We start from the raw sequence: 19599 nt of genomic DNA, 5'->3' as shown, positions 1-19599 counted from the left end.
CCATGTAATTAAGTTATGGAACAGCCTGTACTTACAGTTTGTAATTATGTACATGTAATAGGCAGCTACCGTTACACATATGTAACAGACTGAGTCTGTTACACAGCTACTTATGTACCCAAAATATTGTTACATATGTGTCGCAGATTTTATACAACGTAATTATAAATGTAAGTACACTGACATAAGCTGCTTAAAATAAAGTGTATCACGATTGTACTTAAGTGTACTTCATGTGTATCTATACTGTACACCTTACCCAGCTGCACCTTAGTTTGATTTAACCCACCAGTACACAGCTTAAATACATGTAATACCTTCCTAATTACATTACAATTACATAATATTACACAGGCATAAGCTACTTAAAATAAAGTGTATCAAGATTGTACTTAAGTGTTCAAGAAGCTGTGTAACAGACTCAGTCTGTTACATATGTGTAACAGTAGCTGTCTATCTACATAATTACAAACTGTAATTTTAGGCCGTTCCATAACTTAGTTACATGGTAAGTACATTTTGTTTCATGCAAGTACAATGGCTACTGCTAAGTACTTAATTAGGTAATTACTCTATATTATGACACCTTAAAATAAAGTGTCACCCAAAAGTCTTATGGGTTTCATGAGTGAATGATGACAGAATTTTAAATTTGGTTGAACTATGTCTTTAAAAACTAATATTTAGTCCCAGTAGCCTTAGAACATGCTGAATAGAGCCATATATCTTTAAAACTCATGTTTGATGAATGTATGCCCTCAAGATTCCTAATGGTTGAAGTAAATGTTACATAACGGCCAGTTGTAACCAGAAGGGTTAGTATGCAGTTAAGCACATAAAGCAGTCTCTTATATGTATTTTAAATGCAATGCATAGGTTTTATATAAAAGCAGCTAATCATTTTTGTAGACTGATAACTGGCTTCATTCTTCTCCTTGTGACCTATTTTCAGAAAGTGTCTGCACTGTAATTTGCATACTTGTAAAATGCAGTAAAATATGTACTATTCTAGTGATGTGAAAGTATGAGTGTGCGCTAATGCTGGGACATATTGCCATGTGGTTGTGATACCACAGTCCCCTTTGTCACATACCACTTATATTTGCATCTAAATCCATTACCTAGATATTCATTATTTCTTAATCTTTCTTTCATGTCAACTTTGTCATACATTTACATTCATGCATTTAAAAACTGTTGTGGCAGCTTCAACCTTATTATCACAATTATACAACTAAAAGTCCTCATCCGTTGCACAATATTGCCCGAAAATGCATGTACGGATGCACACCAGACAAAGTATATCAACCAAGCATCTTGGGCATACTCAATGTCCTGTGCGTCGGAAAACACTAATTCTGATCAGACATACTATTTTGCATGGATAGTAGGCAAAACCCACTGAGTGATTCACTTCAGTCTGTGCATTTATACTTTTTTCAATTCTCTAAATGCACAATGGGGTGTAACACAATGAGTTTGATGCCTGTCTTTTTGAAGCAAGTGTCCTTTAAGCAAAGTGCCTCTGAAACGTCCACGGCATGCTGCTGCTTATTAAAAAATCATGTTGAGAATGAAATCCTGTTAATACCTTATTGAAGCTGCGGCCGGTGGAGTCTTTCTCGCTGGGTCGCAGTTCCTGTAACTGAGCGTCTAGAATATCCACCAGCTGCTCCATGAGCCTCATGGTAGAGCTAATGTCACCGGCAAAGATGGCTCCTTTGGTATGTTTGGCCAGCTCGTTCGCCAGGTTGGCTGCGTTTTCCCCACTCCGGATCTGAGAGATTACACAAATTAACCTCACAGCATGGCTCTGAAAAATATCATTTTGTATCTACGAGGCTCTTGACTCCCATTATGACATCATCACGCTGAGTCAGCAACAGCCCCCGCGAGCAATTACAGCTATCATTAGAAACTGGTAACACTTTGGAAGAGCATTTGGAAACACTTCCTGGGTTTCAACGGCTGAAGCATTTCTGCTACTTTAGTTCATTTTTGTGGGTGTACGGTATGAAGTTTGGTGTCCCATTGTGCACATCCATTCTATTTACAGGAAGCATCTCACATTAACACAAAAGTGCACACACAGATCAATCTGCAAGATCCCCATTGGATGTTTGAAGGCTGTGTGTCTTCATCTTAACAAGTGATAACAGAAAGAATGAGCTCCAAAATATGGCACCGGAGAGTATTTTATTTTTATGATGTTATGCTCTGAAGACTGTCACATTTTTTTGCTCCTTGTTCTGCGAGGACAGATATATTCTGGAACTACAAACCTTTTGTGCGACTTGATTCACCCAGTGGGATGTGCAGTTGCTCAGATCTGGGCCTTTTGGGTTCCAGGTCCCAGTGGAGAGAACACATAGGTAGGAGGCAGTGCCTGTTTAAATAAAGATAAAATCATCATCATCCACCATCATCATTATTAGCCACATTAGTACGTGTAATCTTTTATAAATATATACAGCATGGATTGTCTGTCATAAAATTAGAGCCAGTGAGTGATCTAACTGTATGCAGCAATGCTGCGTGTCTTTGTTATACACATTACATGTACTTATTTACATTACTTATAGTAATACCAATACATTATGCATAATTACATGCAACTAACCCTAAAGGAAACCCTCTTCCTAACCCTAACCATACAGTAAGTGTATATAGTTAACAGTGTTGGGAAGGTTACTTTGGAAATGTAATAGGTTACAGATCACAAGTTACTCTATTTAAAAAGTAGTGTAACTATTTCAATTACTTTATTAAAGTAATGTAACTGATTGCATTTGATTGCTTTTTGATTACTTTTCTAAATTTCTAATGTTTCGAACTGTTAATTATTTTGAAACATTAAAAGCTAGCAGGTTAATCTCACAATCATACTCAACACTGATTACTGTCAGACTTTTAAAAGCCTTCACTTGAATTAAGATTATACTAATTGAATTTTAAAGCACAGCCACCACAAATTCATAGCACACCTTTTTACTTTGAGATCATTCTGAGGTTAAATACAGATCATAAGCTATGATACTGGGTCCCACTTTATATTAGGTATCCTTAACTACCATGTACTTACATTTAAATTAATAATTTGCATGGGCGGTGCTAGGGAGGGGCTAGCAGGTGCTCCAGCACCCCCAAGAAAAACCAAAGCACCCCCATAGCACCCCCATAAAAATAAAATAAAAACATTTGACTCATGCATAACTACTGCAATGCAATAGGCTACAACATGACGTGATTTGCAGTTGCACATAAAGCCAGCATTTTATTTAAAAAATGGATCAGTTCAATTGTGCCAAGTAGGCCTGCCCCCGACTAACAATTAAACATTTGAGTGTTCCCTCTTTTCCTAGCGTTCATTCAGTTTTAAATAAATTGTAAAAGCTCCGTGCACATTTTACTTTCACTTTCAAATTCGCGGCAATTTGGCATCAAGCAGTTGTTTGTTTTTGGTTTGTCTGAGTTTTCCCACTTTCCTTTGCTTAAATAGCTTGTAAAAGCACCGTGCACATTTTACTTTCACTTTTAAATTAGCAGTAAAATTCGGCAACTGAATTCAAGCAACAAAATACAACGTAGAACATATAACTTTTATTAACAAAACGAATAAAAATACACTATGCTATATGCCTAATATAAAATAACAAATAACTTTTGAAATTATTCAAATATATATATATATATTTGTAAACAAATTTTAAATAGGTATACAAAACTGAAAATCAGTAAAGACTGAGTAACAAATAATTATAAAACATAGAATTAGCATAACGATTAAGAAAGTTTGGACGCATGGACTGCATACACCTTGATGTAAAATAATGGGCTAAAATATAGGCTAAATGGCAGGCCAACAGGCTTTTCCAAAATCCCAAATATTTTTAAAACAGGTGCTTTTACATTTCGTTTTGAAACTCTTCTGCCATCGTCTTGTCTGTCTCAACTCACTCTCCTCACGTGATAAATGAAATATGATCTTTGATGCGCGACTGTCGTTCGTTTGGTGTGCTGCATTGAAGCAGCCACGTTTAGTTCTAATTGATGTGTCTGTTCTCTAAACTGAACTAAAGTATTTTTATTACTATTAAAAAAAAAAAATCTAAATGACGGTGAGGGACGGTGATTAACACCGGTAACACCGTTACAGCAAGCCTAATGCACCTATACTACATAATCGGAGAAGATTTTTTTATTTTTTGTGTGTGTTATTTTAATAGGTTTTCAAGATTTCTGCAAAGTTATTTGTTATGTCTGTGAACTGGTTCATTGTTGTGAGCGCTCCATTCACGGAGACTGCATGAGATGACAGAAAGCACATCCAAAAATGACAGGAATATTTTAAGCTCATTCCTCAGGAAAAAAAAATCAAAAATAAATAAAATTATTGCGCGAACGCCCCCATGTCATACATTACAAAAAATAATAATAACAACAACATGTTTTGGTCACATTTACTATTAATTGCCCAGCTCCCCCTGTCATTAATCTAGCACCCCCTCAGCACCTGCGTTCAAAATTCTCTGGTGCCGCCTCCTGATCATTTGATACAAACTATTTATTTTATACATACATGTTCTTACATTGTACTTATATTGTTAACAATACCTTTATGTAATTACATATGTAATTAATTTCTGTAATTACATTTATAATTACACTGTTGACCCATCCCTTACACCATAACCCACCCTTAAACCTACCCATACCACCAACCCTGTCCCTAACCTTACCCATATCCCACCTCAATAGCAGCAGAAGTGTTTTCCAATACAATATGAACACAATAAGTCCATTGTACTTATTTGTTTGATGTAAGTACATAGTAATTAAGGCCACCTAATATAAAGTGTGACCTGATACTGTTTTTGAAATCAAATCTTTGCATAGATATGATAGGACACACTGGCATCTAACAATGCCTTGAAAAAACAAAAACAAAAAAAAAACAGTTAATCTTAAAAAAAAAATAGGTCACACTTTATATTAGGTGGCCTTAACTACTATGTATTTACATAAAAAAAAAAAAAATTGTGGTCATATTGTATTGCAAACCTCTTTTGCTGCTATTGCGGTGGGATACGGGTCCCTTTACAGGTAATTATATACGGGTAAGGTTAGGGACAGGTTTGGTGGTCTGGGTAGGTTTAAGGGTGGGTTAAAGTGTAAGGGATGGGTCAACAGTGTAATTATAAATGCAATTACAGAAATTAATTATAGATGTAATTACATATAGGTATTTAAAAATATATAAGTACAATGTAAAAACATGTATGTACACAATAAGTGTATTGTATCAAATTATTAATTTAAATGTAAGCACATAGTAGTTAAGGCCACCTAATATAAAGTGGGACCAAAAAAGAAAGCATATATATATATATAAACCCAAATAGGAAATAAAACTGTTATCGAATAAGCATGTGTCTTATTCTGTGTCCTAAACTCCTGAAACATTGGTGTCTCATATTTTAGAGCAGTCAATGCAATTTCTGAAAGAAATCAATTAAATTAAATGTGGGTGAGTGTGTAAGTGTGTGAAAAAATTCAGATGTAACCCCCTTTGTAATCATTAACCTTTTTCTCAGTAACTGTAACTGATTACAATTACATTTATTTTGTAATTAAATGACATAATTCCATTACATGTAACCAACACTGGTAATTAATTAACATTACTCAGTACTTAAATTATTACACTGTAACAAGGACACAAAATAAAGTGTAACCAATATTTGTTATGGCAATAAAGCACCAATAAAGATTTTTAAGATCTTAAGTACAAAAGCCAAAAAGCACCGTCTGACGACTTACCAAATAATTACATACACTGGCATAAATACATTTTTAATTATTATTAACAAATGATTTATTCTTATAAGCAAACACTTTTGCTAACAAGATTAAAGCTAAATGTAAAATCACTGCAACGCATGGCCTCTCAAGGCTTTATTGCTTTATTCAAATGGTCGATCCTAAGAGAATAGACACATTTCTCTTCGCCTAGAGGCCAAATGCATATCAGCTTGTGTGTGACTGATAGCAATTCAAAGAGCCCTGAGTGGAAAACTGCAGCATGTTACACTTCAACAGGTACATGCACCCACCTCGAGTTCCTTTGGGGCAGGGTCGTTCCACCAGCATGCCCCTCTGCGTCTGCGGCCACAGTATGTCCCTAAGCTCCACGCTCTCGCAGAAGCGCTCAGGTGGAGGGAAAGACTCCAGTGAGGGAGGCGTGGTGGTTTGGGGAAGTACAGCTGGTGATTTGGGTGTCTTATTAACAGCTCTGGTCCCTGTAGTGGTAACTGTAGTCACCTGACCTCTCGGTTGAGCAGTGCTTGTTGTAGTGTTTGTTGGTTTTAGTAACTTGGGTGTTGTGGATGCCTCTGAGATAGGTGGTGCTAAAAAGAATAATAGGTAAAATTAGTTGTTGCACAAATTATGTCCTGTTTTGGGTACCAGTTCTGTTATCAAGCTTGTATAGTGCTTAATAAAAGAGAATAATTATGAAATAAAAAATATTCTGCTTGCATACAAGACCTCAAGCTCTATTATATCTCAAGAGCTTATTAAAAAGCTGAATCGCACAGTTTTTGAACATATATTTTCTTTCACCCACAGTTTCTTTGTTCCTGTGTCTATATTTCATAATCTTTATATATAACTAAGGTAATTCCTCAGGCAAGAAAAATACGGTACATATATCAACGTAAACTGAACAAATATTGCAGGCCACACTTTACACCGGAAAATATGCGTGTCTTATTTTCCAAACGTAATTACGTTTTTCCTAGCTAGGAAGTTACATAATAATAATCAGAAGGAGATTCATACGTGAAGGGTTTTGAATACCATATAACTCCAACTTCTTTGCAGTTTGCATTGGTTCTGCCTGTACAGGGCAGAAGTGATATACCTGACCTCATCCCTCCATCCACAAATATGGATAAACCCAGAAAACCCTCTGAACTTCACCCGCCGCTTTCACCGGCTAACCTGATTTTGTGAATGACAGCGTGCAGCCAAGAAACCCACCGATGGTCCATAGAAGTGTGAGAGATTTTAGCACAGTATGGGTGTGAGCACCTCCATGTATGTTTGTGAGGTGGAAAAGACCGATCGAGTGAAAGAAAAGGCTTTCTTTTTGAGGTTAGATGTGGCCTACTGTGAATTTGTGTCAACTGACCAGTCAGAGCTCTGGTTCAGATAAAAACTGAGCAAATACAGCTGCAACGCCTTTACCTGCAGACCCCGATCTTTACGGTTTTCACCCATGTGTGTGAGTTTTGACACGGTTGGCATGACTGGTGTGCCATTATTGGCTTTTCACTCCAAGATTCTGGCTGTTTGTCATGATGGCTGTAAAACAAGCTTTAGCTCAATGTTCCAGAATTAAACCACAGATGAGAGAAGCCTGTTAAAGTCAACAGGAAACCACATTCGCAAACCATTCTACTATAACTGTAGCCTAAAAATAATGCTTCAAAAACGATTTGTCTATTGGGTAACATTATCCAAATGCCACATGCTTAGGTTACGTGAGCCGAAAAAGGAAAGTCATTCAAGCGGTATAATATGAACACATAAATTGTGCAAATGTGCATTAAGAACATAAACAGAGTCAGTTGATTATATATATATATATATATATATATATATACATATATATATATACATGCATACATACATATTACTGCTGTCAAATGATTATAAAACAAAATAAAAGTTTTTGTTTACATAATATATGTGTATGTACTGTGTATATTTATTATGTATATACAAAAGCACACACATACAATGTATATTTCAAAAATATTTACATGTATTTACATGTATATATGTATATTCATATAATTTATGTTATATATAAATAATAAATATACACAGTACACATACATATATTATATAAACAAAAACTTTTATTTTGGATGCGATTAATCACAATGAATCGTTTGACAGCACTAATACACACACACACACACACACACACACACATATATATATATTATAGCACAAAAATGAAAACTAGTGTCCATTCCAAAAGAGGACATTGTGTACATAACTTATATGTATTTCATGAATTACAGAAAATAAATGCAACACTTCACGGTGTCTTTAGGAAATCCATCTCTCCTTTATGTAGACAGAGAGAAAAAAATCTGAGCAAAACACAAGGAAGATAAAAGTGTTAAAGAGACCATTTAATAAAAGAAAGAAAGAAAGAAAGAAACTTTAGAAAAGCACTTTGCCATGGCACAGATGGTACTTTGTTGCAAAGCACTTTCCTTATACCATGGTACTGAATGACAAAACATATTTATGTACCATGGTATTTGCATGGTATTACGAACACATCAGAATAATGGAATTTGTCCAGAAAACCATAACAATAGTATTACCATAACAATATACGCTAGAAAAAATCATAATACCGTGGTGTGAAAGATGTGTTTTCAAACTTTGACACTATTGTCCTTTATGTATAATTTGGTGTGGTGCCGATTATGGATTGTGGTCCTTCAAAACTGAACATGCAGGCGGTAAATGGATACTTACTCAGCTGTCTCATAGGTGTCTATTATTATTTTACAGAATGCCTTTGAAATCTGATTTATGGGGAGAAGTATTAATTTTCTCTTTGTAGTAACAAAGGCAGTTTCTCTTAAGATAAGTACGTCTGTAGTGCTGTAATGAAAATGTGTCTGACTCACATTAAGCTCAAAGGAACCTTCAGTTCAATGTCAAAAAATAAAAAAGAAGAAATATTACCTTCAAAACAGAGAACAATTTCAAACTATATATTCAAATGAAGTTGTGGCGATAAGCACCTAAGTACTAGTTCCAGCATGGTGGAGAATTTTGAAGTGACTTCTACTGTTTTTACATCAAGCTAATGATGATTCATTTAGAAACATTTCTCTCACCCAAACCCATTTAGAATTTTCAAAAATTAGACATTTCTATGTTTATTAAGCCACTTTTCAAATCTCTCAATATGTTAAAATAGTTTTGAGGTCATAACATATTGTGTGAGTAATTGTTAGGCTTTCTTAATTTAAATTTAGACTTAAATTTAGACTTAATTGCTCCTGTGAATCATAATTTGTGTGAAAAGCAATAAAAGTTGTCTGAGTTTACTGCCTCTAGTGCACTGCAGCGATTCATACATATAGGTAGGCTACGTTTTTTGAGTTTTGCAGAAATGTAGGTAGAGGCACTCATTTCCAATGAGCCTGGGAAGAAATTGAAACATTTTTATTTAATTTTATATTTTATGTTATGTTATGTTATTTCATTTACTTTGAATACAAGAACTCCACAAACTAAAAGGTTGTTGCCATGCAGACTTACCAGACAGTCACATTCTAGCTTTTAATGCTGAGAAGTAGTCTAGCCTTCTTGGTTTAAGAAGGACACAGCCTCCCTAGGATACATCCCTCCAACTGAGATTGGGGGAGGGGCTAAATGTGGGAGGGCTGGTTACAAAGAATAAATGGCTGGACAGGTGGAGGGGCTAAAAATGTCACAAAGAGGAAAAGATTGAGGCAAAAGGAAGAATGAGAAACTCACATCAAAGGTGGAGATTTGCATCTAATAATTATGTAGCAGCATCAGCAATTGTAATAATTTTTTAATTCCAGGGAGGTCTTTAACAAAAATAGAGGCCACTGAGCAATCTCTCCAAGTGGCAGTAGAAGCAAGACTAAAATAAAGCCAAATCCATTAGTGGTCTTCTGAACACAAAACAGTATTTTTTTTTCAGGCAGGAGCAGAGAAGGCTCTGCATAAATTTCGCTAACCATCAGCAGTGTAATATCACATGGCAATTATCACAATCAGTGTCAAACTAATTCCATTAATGATGAGCAAAAATGAGATTAAGTGGCAAGTAGCGTAATGTGTGTTTTCCACCCCGATTCAGATGGCAAATATAAATGCTGTCTGTCTCCTCCACATCAAGATGATTCCCCATTATGAAAGATGATTCCAGTATCAATATGCTGCTGGTTTTAATCAGTTTCTCTTTCAGCAAACGGCGCATATGATGCTATTTAGGATCTTTATGAGATGTCATCCTAATATGTTGTGCCAGCATTCCACATGAAGGAACAATCTATCAAGCCAGCAAACAAGCAAGTATTCTGGCAGGTATGTGTTATACAGTCCACTAATACATTACATTTTGTTTACACCTGCTATTAAGTAGTTTTTTGGTAGTAAAATGAATCTCAAATGCATTCTTATTTGCATCAAAACATGGAAAAATCTCAGTTATTTTAGCGGGGCAGCTGTATTAACAGGACTTCGAATGTTAACTGTCTTTTGTGCAAACAAAACAAAACAAAACAAAACAAAACAAAACAAAACAAAACAAAACAAAACAAAACAAAACAAAACAAAACAAAACAAAACAAAACAAAAACAAAACAAAACAAAACAAAACAAAACAAAACAAAACAGTAACTAGCCTATTCTGGCATTGTGTTTTTTTTTTTGTTTGTTTTTTTGCATTATATATTTTATTCAGTATTTACTACCAGAAAACATTGATTCAGGTTTTAAACTTCAAATTTCATAGAAGATAAACAGTAAATAAAACATCCAATATAATATTTAATTTGATCCATTGAAATTTCTGATCAACATTTTCTGAAGGTTAAACTTCTTTTGATGCCCTTTTGATGAAAATTTTATATTCAATAAAACGATGTTGAATTTGTTGAAAACCGGTTTCAGGCCTGTTTATGTCTGTAATGTTGTTCAATGTATCCAGTCAGTCAGAATTTAAATGACCAGTGAAACACAGGTCACCTTGTAGTTGAGACCTATGGGTAGTTAAAAAACAAACAAACAACAACAACAACAACAAAAAACACTGTCAAAATTTAAACCCATACTGTTACAGTCTGAGCAAATCTAAGAGCCACACTTAATACTAACCTACTGCAGTCATTGATACAGTTACATATGTGATATTGGAGTATTTATGCTCAAGTTGCATCAAATAAACTGGAAGAACTGTATATTTCTAAATGAAATAATTGATTATTGTGATATAATCTGATCTGATATAAATTAATTTTTTTCTTTTTCTTTTTTTTCTTTTAGTGGTATCAACTGTTTAAGATTAGCATGCCACAATACAGCACATAAAGACAATATGACTGAAGGTCATGTGATTTGCACGAATAGCCTAACAATTAAACTCGTAATCGCTCCATCCCTGAGGAGGGGACGTTTTTGTTGCCCTCTGACTTAAAGGGGAGGGATTTCTTCCTATAAAGGCATGGGCTTATCATATCATGCATACTCTAGTAGTTCGTTGTAGCAGTGTCTCAAAATCAAGGTAATTTCACAGCTATCAAAGTAAAGTGGAGCAAACATCAACTCTGCGGAGCACAACTCTGGCGGCTGTGTGAGAGAGCTGATTATTGAGATGATGAGATAATCACCACATCTAAAATAGAGAAAACACATCAGTATACAAATGATGGCAGATTAGATTCAAGTGGGGATGGGGGGTATCGTTCAACTTGTGCACTGCACAGGAGCTAATGCTAGTGAAATTAGCATGTTTTTGTCCTTCATCAGCACTGATTGTAGAGCTAATTACTTCCCTTACAGGCGGCTAAAAGAGAGGCAGAACATACACGGGCACATTCAATCAGCCACATCGTACAAGTGTGAACCACAAGTGGATACACTGTGGTAACAATGTGATAACATTTCCTTAATGAAAGATTTGAACCCTCCGAGGTAACACCCCAGAGAAATGTTCAATGAATTTTAGATCTGAGCCCTAATACTTTGCATCTGAAGTGATATTGAGTTGATATTTCTTACTTAATTGCTTGCTTGTGCAGGGATGAATTTGCTCGATGGTTTTAATTCAGTGGCAGTAATCGCTTCAGGCTAAAGGAAAGCTGCTAGCACATGCTAAGAATGACTCAGATGATTCTATCCTGAGCTCAAAAATAATTCTGATATAATAAGTAGTGCCGATAGTAATGCGATTATGAATGTCATACACAGCCTTCGGAGAGGTGATTTGGCTCTGTTCCAAAAGCTATTGAGCTGCCTTGGAGTCTACATAGGCACCTTTTAAAGCAGCATCTTATGAGAAATGGAACCTCATTGGAACCTCAAGTGAATGATTTGCGAGGAGCACAAAATAACATTTCTCATGTGAAGTGCACAGAAGACACAAATTACAACTGATTTCAATATGGTAAGGGGTTAGCATGTTGATAAGGTACACTGTGATGTATACATGCTTCTCAGCAATTAATGCAATACATGGTTGAAAAAAATATATATATTTGAAAAATGGAAAAGGTACTGGTAATTTTCTGCCAGGACATTATCCATTTTCTGGACATTTCCTTTTAACCCAATGCAATGCGTAATTTAAAATAATGGAAAATCTCCTGTGAAAAATTAATAGTTCATTAAGCCACGTTTTGTTTTTTGTTTTTTGTTTTTTTTCCTATTTTTCTTAGATTGTATGCATAAGTAAAAAAATAAATAAAAAATGATTCATATACATATATGTGTGTGCTGTGTATACTTATTATGTATATATAAATACAAACACATGAATGTACATATTTAAGAAAAAATATGTTAAGATTATATATTAAATATATTTATATAATAACATAACATACAAGAATATAAATATATAAACGTATAAGCATGTAAATTTTTCCAAAATATATACTGTATGTGTTTATTTATATATGCATAATAAATATACACAGAACACATACATATATTATGTAAACAAACACTTTTATTTTGGATGCACGATTAATTGTTTGACAGCACCAATATATATGTATATATATATACAGTATATGCGCTCCCTTGAATTTGACCGGTTAAAAAGGTTGCAGCCTTCATATCAGAAGCACACCTATGATGGTTGGTTATTAATATAACAGGAAGCCTTTGAGGTACTTTGGAATGCTGTAAGCAGGCCACAAAAAAATTGTAGCTAACAAACTACTATCTTGTCATTTAGCTTTTATCCAAAACAACTTTATCCAAAGTGCACTCATTAGGGGTACAGTTTCACGACGGCCCTGGGTACAGTTACTCTGCTCAGTGTCTGCACAAGCAGATTCATCAGTAAGGTAGACACCCCTGGGTCTCCGCAGAAGAAACACACTCATATTTTAAATTCTTAAGCCCCACTAATCTGCGTGAAGTTGTTTGACCTCTACACTTAGCCAAGTCTTTCTGGAGTAATGCAAGAGTCTCGGCCGCTAGGCTGAGCTGGGATTATGGTAATTACGGTTATTATTTTTTCAATGTAAAGATGATCTGACACATAGTATGGCCATCCTGTCCTAGCTCTTGACAGCTAAATTAAAAACAGGCTACGCTGACGTGACCTTCGGGACTGATCCGGTCTCAGTGGAGAGCTGTCTCTCAGCACAGACACATTGAGAGGCCTTCGAGCAAAAGTGTGAGTTGTTTGTTTTGAGGCGCTTGAGATCTACTCTTTTGGGGGCGATCCACCACTGCCGCAAGACTGCCTACGTACCTGTCCAGACAGGTAACCCTCTACCAATGAGGGAAGCGGTGCCTTTCTCAGTGGGGCAGTGGGAGGGAGTTTAGTCTCAAGAGTCTAAACACTGGGGAGGAATGGCTCTGTCTTTTGAAACCTCGAGGGATGCGTCTCTTATTATATGCTAACAACGCCTATGATGTTGTTTACTGCTGAGACCCACCACTCCACTCTAAGATGTTGCTTGCACTCGAGAAAGGTTTCCGGAATACATCAAGCACATATTAAATCTGAAATTAAAAATCAGTCATCCGTGACATTTGACACACAGACTCGGGAGCCAGAGGAATACCAACTCAGTGGCTGAAATCTCGCGACCACTTAAACAGATATCCAGAGGGACTCTGTGTGTGTGTGTGTGTGGCTAGACGGATTCGAGATTCGAGGCTTACCGTGAGCTGGATCAGGTGGACCAAACACCAGATTGTACCGCAGGATGTAGAAGTTATTCCACACGTACAGCTGGTTGTCTCGTGGGTTGTATTCCACAGCGGCGATGTACTGGTACTGGTTGGGGAAGTGGATGTCGACATATTCGCCTCGGTTTTGTTTGGTGTTGTACATGTAGTCGATGAGGCTCTTACTGACTTCGCTCTCGTTGTCTTCGTACGTGGATCGCACCACATACAGAACCCCGCAGATCATAAAAGCGTTGGAGGCCGACCGCTTGTCGTAGGTGGTCTCCCAAGTGGCCTCGAAGCGAAGGGTGTAGGGGTTGAGCTGACTGATCACCATCATGCCGTTGTTCTGCTCGGTGGCGTAGATCACCCAAAGGCCGTTTTCGTCAACTGCCAAGTCGATGTCTGTTTTCCCGCCCCACTTGTACGGTGAGGTGTCATGATAGTTGGCGTTATTTATAATCGCCTCCCCACTTTTAATTCTGGTCCGAAGGTCAAATTTGACAATGTTGCGTGTCCTTTCCTTGTTAAAAAACACTGCCCCGTCGTATACCACAAATCCCGTGCCATCGACCCGATGGGGGAGTTTGTATGTCGTGGTCTGTCGGGAGTTTTGAAAGTCGTCGAGCGAGTTGTACTCAATAAGCGTATCTGTTCTGTAAGGGGTCCAGGGCATGAAATAAACCTTGTCTCCTGCCTGGAGAGGGTCTTTGCACCACGACCCCGCTTGTTGCTCCGCCTCGTACAGAAACGACGGATCTCCAACCGCTTTCAGAGTTCCGGGACAAACAAAAACTAGTGATGAGAAGAACAGAGCAGAGAACAGTCAAACGTAAGCGAACGCAGCTTGCGCTAGTTGAAAGCAGAGGGCAAAGTGCCGTCTGACTCTACATCACTCTGATAACTGGGTAGTCGGTGAAGACAGAAACACACACTAAGAAGTCTAACAGCTACCCACATTCACAAGCAGTAAAAGGTGCGAAGAATCTGCATCTGAAGGTTATTGAAGCTTAAAACGGAAGCAAACACAGTTTTTATGTGTCCGTAAGCAAACAGTTTCGGCTCACTGCTGCTTGGACATACTGAAGGGGAGTGATGGAAAAATCAAACCACAACCAAACACAAAGGAAAAAAGGAAGGAATACGACAAATCTGCCCTGCAAATAAAAGCAGACAACTAAATAAGGCTTGAAGAGAAGAGCAGCATACAGGCAGTCTGTGTCCTGAGACAAGTTTTTCCACAGTTTTTACGTCTTTCCTATGGGCCTAATGTTGCAATCATTTTACAGCATAAAGCATTTCCTTTCTTCTTAACAAAGACATGATAGTCAAACATGTAGAAAGAGTGAAGTGAGAGAGCGAGAGAGACATGTAGAGAGATAGAGAAAGAAGAAGGGAAAGTCAGAATCAGTAGAGGTAGTGTAAGCCTATAGAAACCCTCTTACCAAAGCATGCTGGGAGTGTGGAGTGGGGCTGGGGCTCGAACAGGCAATAAAAGAGTGTGGAGGACAGGAAGAGGAGGGGGAAATGGGGCATTTGTACCTTCGGCATTACCGCTAACATTTAACTTGTGCTTTATCATTTTCTTTTAAAGCTTCCCTCCGATTGCTGCTCGTGCACTGACCTTTACTAAAATACAAGACCCTTTCTGCTACTGCCTGCTATTGGAAAAGCAAGAGTGGGCACAGGAAGGTTTTACAACCACAAAAAAAAAAAAAAAAAAAAATATATATATATATATATATTAAAGAAAGAAAAACAAGGAGCTGATTGTGTCAGTGATTTACCTTTTTGCTCCACTTCTATTTTAAGCGTTGGAAGAGAGAATGAAAGGAGTGCAGGGGGAAAAAGAGATTAAAATGAATTAACCATCATGTCCATGATCACATGCAGTTAACATGTCATGAGGTTACGGGCATTATGCACAGAGCTACTGCTGTCAGAGGAGGAAGAGATCGCAGTTAGACACCTTCAACACATGAAAGAGAGCCAGGTTAAAAGGGGTTCTGTCACAGTACAAAAGGACAGCGTATGTGGCATTGAAGACGAATCAATCTGCTCTTGTCGAGGGAAAGCTGCGGGGAAATACACGGGCTGAATTCTAGATAGCGGCGTATAGATTTTCATAAGAACTCGGGGACATCGACCAGGGAAATCTGAATTCCAGGTGGACAGATGGTAAGTTGTGCTGGAGGGAAACTCAAAACCAGAAAAATAAAGCTGTTCCTCAACTCTACAGTTCCTCTCCAAGCACAGAGTTCTTGTCAGCCCTTCTAGGCTTTATACGAACACTTGAACTGTCTGGTATGGCAGTATGCGGTTTCAATTTCAATACAGTTTGTAAAATGTATTCTTACTTTTTAAGGGGACATGTTTTAATTTTTCTTTCGGTCCAGATCAGTGTGGCAGCGGGAGATTGGCGAGCTGGTGTTTTTTACTGTTGAAAATCATGTGTCTGTCAGCTTACTTTAAGATTTCCTGATGAAAAAGAGCCATTTACTTGCCCTCATGTCATTCCAAATATACCTGACTAGCTTTCTTTTGTGGAACACATACTTTTGTTTGAATAATATCACTCTTTTCCATGCAATTACAATGATGCTGTATGTTAACTTTGTAATATTTGAAACAATATTAACTTTATATTTCAGTCTGGTTCTCACACAAATCTATCAAAAGACTTGACATATGCCACACATCATATGAATCACTTTTGTTATACTTTTTATGGTGGACATTTGTCATATCAGAGTTTACATCTGTCGTTTTAATTATACTGAAATGAGTGGCCAGAATATTCTTTAAAATTCCATTTTTTTTTTGTGTTCCACATAATTAATATTGGAACGGGATTGGAACCGTTTGGAACGACATAACAGTGAGTAAACAATAAATCTTTCATCTGTAATTTGCAAGTATATTTTTTTCTTTAATTGTGATTACAAAATTTAAATTATTACTTTCTTTTTGTTTGTTTAGTTTTTTTTTTTTTGTTTGTTTTTTTTTGTGCCTGATCACAACAGTCCAGTGTCACAATGACTTGTCACAACAGTCCAGTGTCACAATGTCTTGTCCAATTTTTTTTTTTTTTTGTATAGTGAATTCTGAGTAAATAGTGCATATGATGAAAATAACATTGTTTGTGCATGTAATTTCCAAACAACTTAATTAATTTGCTAGTTAAATAATGATATTTTGCTATTAAGGCATTTCTTTTTTTCTTTTTTTCTTTAAGTCTCACTTCTCGAGAAATTATTATCGTCATGGTTTTGTACGGGCCAATACACTGTCCTTCCAAATTCTTCCATAGCACCAGATAAAGATAAAGAGAGATAAGTAGACAGACAGACAGACAGACATACATAAAAACAGAATCTTGACAGTCTTCAGGAGTTTTATCTCATGAAGCCCATCTTCTGCATCAGGTTAAATAATCCAAAACATGAACATTTCCGACAATCTAAAGCTACATTTCTCAGATTTCCTTCTTTTATTATTATGATCGATCTAATAATGGTGTCCGTTCTCTGGCCACAATGTCCATGAGACACTGAGAACAAATTTTTTTGTTTGTTTTTTTGGAAGTCACCATTTTCTTCAAGAGCTCTGTTCAGCATATGAATGAATCTCACGAAACCTATCTAGAACAAGGAAAATGAGATAAAGAAGAAATAATGAAATAGAATTTGCAGAAAATAATTTCTATTTGCTTGTAGGACCGTTACCATTTTTTAATTTATACTATTTATTTAACATTATAAATAATGCCATTGTAAGTCTACATGCCCATAATGCAAAAAAAAAAAAAAAAAAGTATAATAATTGATAGTATTTTTATTTTTTATTTTTTTGTGCTGCCTTTATGCTAATTTAATAAAGAAATACTTTGATAAAAATACTGACAGCCTAATGAGATTCACCTTAGAGAATAATGAAAATTGCAAAAAAAAAAAAAATCCTTTCTGGATGCATTACAGTTATAATAATGTTGGTGGGGGAATGTGCTTAATTGTCCTGAAAATCATATTATAATACAAGAAAACCTTAATGGTGCATAAAATTGGTTTCAGTTTCTTTATGGAAATTATATTTTATAATTTAGTGTATATTTGAATTTGGGTTGAACGTAGATTCTGGACATGTTTACATCAGATTCACCTGGAGATAATGCAGGGTTTCATTAGTTTGTACCCACAAACAGAATTTTAGGTTGTTATAATATTTATAGAATAGGAAAAAAGGGGGGGCAAAATAGATAGATAGATAGATAGATAGATAGATAGATAGATAGATAGATAGATAGATATCCATTGAAAAATTAAATAAGAAATAAGTTAATCCATATAGTTCCAGGTTACTAATGAGGTAGGTTAAAACTAATGAAATTATGGCAACATCCATCCACAGGGCAAATGATTTCTAGTTTAGTCAGCCAATACAATCTGGACAGATCTCAGAGTATGCAACACACTTAATACCGGGACAAATTCTGTTCTCTGAGATACCGTCGGCCAAAGAACATCATGAACATTCCACTGTTGCAACCAAACAAAACCAAATAAGAAAGTCACTTCCAGTCAAAAAACAGCAGTCAGCAGCCTGAGGGTGACATGAGGGCTCTGGCGTCCTAGGGAGTCAAACTGTGATTAGTAAATAAAACTGTTACGGACCACCTGGAAATGCCTAGAGGAGGTAACGCAAAAACATTAAGACAAAACATGTATTCTGTGAAGGTGCTCGCATCAGAAAAGAAATGTGAACAATCACAGATAGTCCTGGAGAAAAGCTGAAAAACATGATACTTTATGAAACAACAGCTTTTCAAATTTTGCGTGGGATTTCGACTTCAATAACCCAAAGATACGGACGTAGATTAAACTAATGCTAAGCACTAAAATCCAGCAGGCCTTTGTTATTTCGGGATCGTGGTGGGAAATGTGCGGCAGAGGACCCCGTCTGGTATGTGAAGTCTCTGGAAACATTCTCTGAGAAGACGAGACAATTCAATCAGAGAATAATATTACTATCTAATTGTTTAATGGAGCAAAACAATCCATACTCTTAATGTAATGGGAAATCTGAGAATAGAAGTGAGGCGTTTGTTTGGAGTTTGTTCATGTTAGATCCATGTGCAGTCATTTGTCTTTTCTGACAGTCGTATAGCTGCGGTTTCTTACGAGCAAACACAATGATCAAGCACTAACGAAAAACATATTTGGTCTGTTTATTAGTTGGCATAACGCTGGCATATCTTTGCTTGGCCAAATCTCTTTTTTTTTTCTTTTTTTTTTTAAGGCCAAAGAAATCATGCTGGTCTGTCTCCGAGCGGTTATATGTGCAAAAACTGGACGTCAGAGAATGCTGATTTGCTTTCATCTAGTGTGCATCGCTGTAATGCTCCTGATAGATGAAAGACTGCTAGAAAGTAAGTTTTCACAGGGAGAAAAGCACATGGAAATGGTTTACATTTAACAGCTTACATTTTAGTTTTATGAAACAACGTCAAAATTTAAACAAGGCAGCAAAAAGCATTTTGTACCCAGCTCTGTGCGCTACAATCACACCTGCACAAGGTTTCAGGAAACAAATCAAACACTAAAAAATGTGCATCATTAGAATAAA

General features: G+C 36.4%; 1 protein-coding gene across 14 annotated transcripts in view; it reads right to left on the bottom strand.

Moving 5' to 3' along the window:
- adgrl2a (adhesion G protein-coupled receptor L2a) overlaps positions 1-19599 on the bottom strand; it is a 102537-nt gene that overhangs the window by 32496 nt on the left and 50442 nt on the right. For all 14 annotated transcript variants that reach the window (XR_009273398.1, XM_058791574.1, XM_058791578.1 and 11 more), the window contains 4 exons: positions 13972-14772; positions 6114-6407; positions 2283-2386; positions 1592-1777 (listed from right to left, as the gene is read on the bottom strand). Coding sequence is in view for 13 of the 14 variants with exons in the window: in XM_058791574.1 (XP_058647557.1) it covers positions 1592-1777; positions 2283-2386; positions 6114-6407; positions 13972-14772 (1385 nt within the window). In the remaining variant the exon portion in view is untranslated. The remainder of the gene's footprint in view (positions 1-1591; positions 1778-2282; positions 2387-6113; positions 6408-13971; positions 14773-19599) is intronic.

Source organism: Onychostoma macrolepis, chromosome 11, assembly GCF_012432095.1.
Source record: "Onychostoma macrolepis isolate SWU-2019 chromosome 11, ASM1243209v1, whole genome shotgun sequence".
Classification (NCBI taxonomy): Eukaryota; Metazoa; Chordata; class Actinopteri; order Cypriniformes; family Cyprinidae; genus Onychostoma; species Onychostoma macrolepis.
The sequence above is the reverse complement of the archived record's forward strand: the minus strand, read 5'-3'. Positions and strand labels throughout refer to the sequence as shown.